At 39.7% G+C, this 1,913-nt stretch overlaps 1 protein-coding gene across 4 annotated transcripts in view; it reads left to right on the top strand.

Annotated features, from left to right (window-relative positions):
* The window catches only part of gramd2aa (GRAM domain containing 2Aa), a 31,099-nt gene extending 29,186 nt beyond the window's left edge, over positions 1-1,913 (top strand). For all 4 annotated transcript variants that reach the window (XM_036216997.1, XM_036216994.1, XM_024294904.2 and 1 more), the window contains exons 11-12: positions 796-900; positions 977-1,913. In XM_036216997.1, coding sequence (XP_036072890.1) covers positions 796-900; positions 977-980 — 109 coding nt within the window. In that variant the 3' untranslated portion in view covers positions 981-1,913. The remainder of the gene's footprint in view (positions 1-795; positions 901-976) is intronic.

Genomic DNA, 1,913 nt, shown 5'->3' with positions numbered 1-1,913 from the left:
GTTCTTTCAAAAACATCTGATAGCAAAAAATCACATGTATGCATGTATGTTGATGCTGACAAACAGTCAAATGTCGCCCCCTAGTGGTCATTTCATAGATTACAGATCAGTTCTGTCCATGTTTTTAGTCTTTTTTTTTCTAATACCATAAATCAGGCGGCTGCAGCCTTTTGGACCAGTTTGTTCCTGACAAAAACCCAACAAGATCCATTTTTACCTTTTAAAATATATGCTTTATTCTTGTTTTTGTGATTTTTAAGCTACTCATTTATGAAATGTATTTACAAAACAGTGATATTTGTCTATTCATTATACATTTAAATTATTTTAATTTGACAGCAGCTTGTACGAGTTCCCTTTCAAAATAAAATACATCTTGATTCAAATAAGATCCTCCTGGTAAAGCAGATATATTTGAAATAAAATTAAAAGAAAGTCAAACACAATTTATTTTATCATTATGACTTTTTCTTAAATTATTGTCAAATATAAACAGGACATTGGTGTAGAATCCAACTATTAAAAACATATTTTTGCATGTAAATTATTTGACTAAACCTCTGACAATAGATTAGACATTTACGATCATTTTACTCAGTTTTCTGACATGTTAAAAACCTAAACAAAAAAACAAATTAACTTAAATCTAATATTTGTTCAATTTGTTTGCATTTCTGTTTAAATCCAGAGAACTACCATGGAAGAATGAAATGACTCTGGTGCCTCAGGTTACAGCTTCCTGCCCTAAACGTTCACTAATGTACATTAACGGATGTGTTTCTGCTCTTCTCCCAGCATCATCCTCCTCATCCTCTCCTCCTGCTACCTGGCGTTCCGCGTGTGCAGCCTGGAGCAGCAGCTCTCCTTCCTCAGTAATCCAAACCTGCCCCTTCGAGAAAGGTGCTACGCCGCCACACCAGTGTCCTTACGTGTCGTACTGTTACCGTACTGACCAGAACGCCTCCTCCTCGCACAGATAACCGCTGCTCTCCGTCCCTCTGCCTGCTGCCTCCACTCCTCCTGCTCAGATCACACCAGCTCCCAGCCAAACCAGGAGGAGGAGGACGACCGATGAGTCCGGCTCGCCGCCTCATCTGGACCGTCTTCCCATCTAGTGGTCACTTCCAGACTATGCAAACAGACTGTAGATAGGTCTAAGTAGAAAGTAGGTGTTTAGATGGTGAGGCGGAGTCAAGTCAGGGTGTGAGGAGAGAGAGAACAGGGATCAGAGATACTTGAAAGGTGAAAGTGAAGTATGTGTTATTCCATGTCCATCCTTCTGACCCAACTGTGTTTTTTAACTTTAAAGATTAGTTGCAACAATGCACTTTTTTAAAACCACGTATTTGTTCGTTTAAATGTATGTAACATAATAGAGCTGTTGTTGCCTTACTGAAGGTACTCTGTAGTCCTTTTTGAATGTATTTCAGGATGACTGTAATGCTACGTACACACCGGGTTTGTGATGCACGTTCAAGAAACACACTAAACACACTTTCTCTGGCCCCTGATGTTCACACTGGGCTGTCGCTACCCGATACTAGTCTGCCATCTACAGCTGGAGGAGGCCTAGTGTGAAATATCAAAGTGGTGAATGTGGCTCCTTTTTCTATCACAGCTCTATTTGATAGAATAAGGACTTGGTCAGTGGTGGACTTAGCATGTGGGGCAAACAATGATATGGGAGCCTCTGTTTCAGTTGCATAAATCTTTGTTTATTATTATTGCTTAATTATTAGTCTGAAAACGGCCCAATCTGGCAACACTGACTGCTGGATAACTTGTAAAGCTATGTCCGAATTCCTTCCCCACATATGTTCACCATTTTCTATGCTGTCTGAATTCCAAAATCGAGTCCTCTAGAAATTTCCCAGAATTCTTTGTGAAAAACTAGCGTGCATTGATGCTCACTA

The sequence above is a fragment of the Oryzias melastigma genome, linkage group LG3, assembly GCF_002922805.2.
Source record: "Oryzias melastigma strain HK-1 linkage group LG3, ASM292280v2, whole genome shotgun sequence".
NCBI classification, from domain to species: Eukaryota; Metazoa; Chordata; class Actinopteri; order Beloniformes; family Adrianichthyidae; genus Oryzias; species Oryzias melastigma.
The sequence above is the reverse complement of the archived record's forward strand: the minus strand, read 5'-3'. Positions and strand labels throughout refer to the sequence as shown.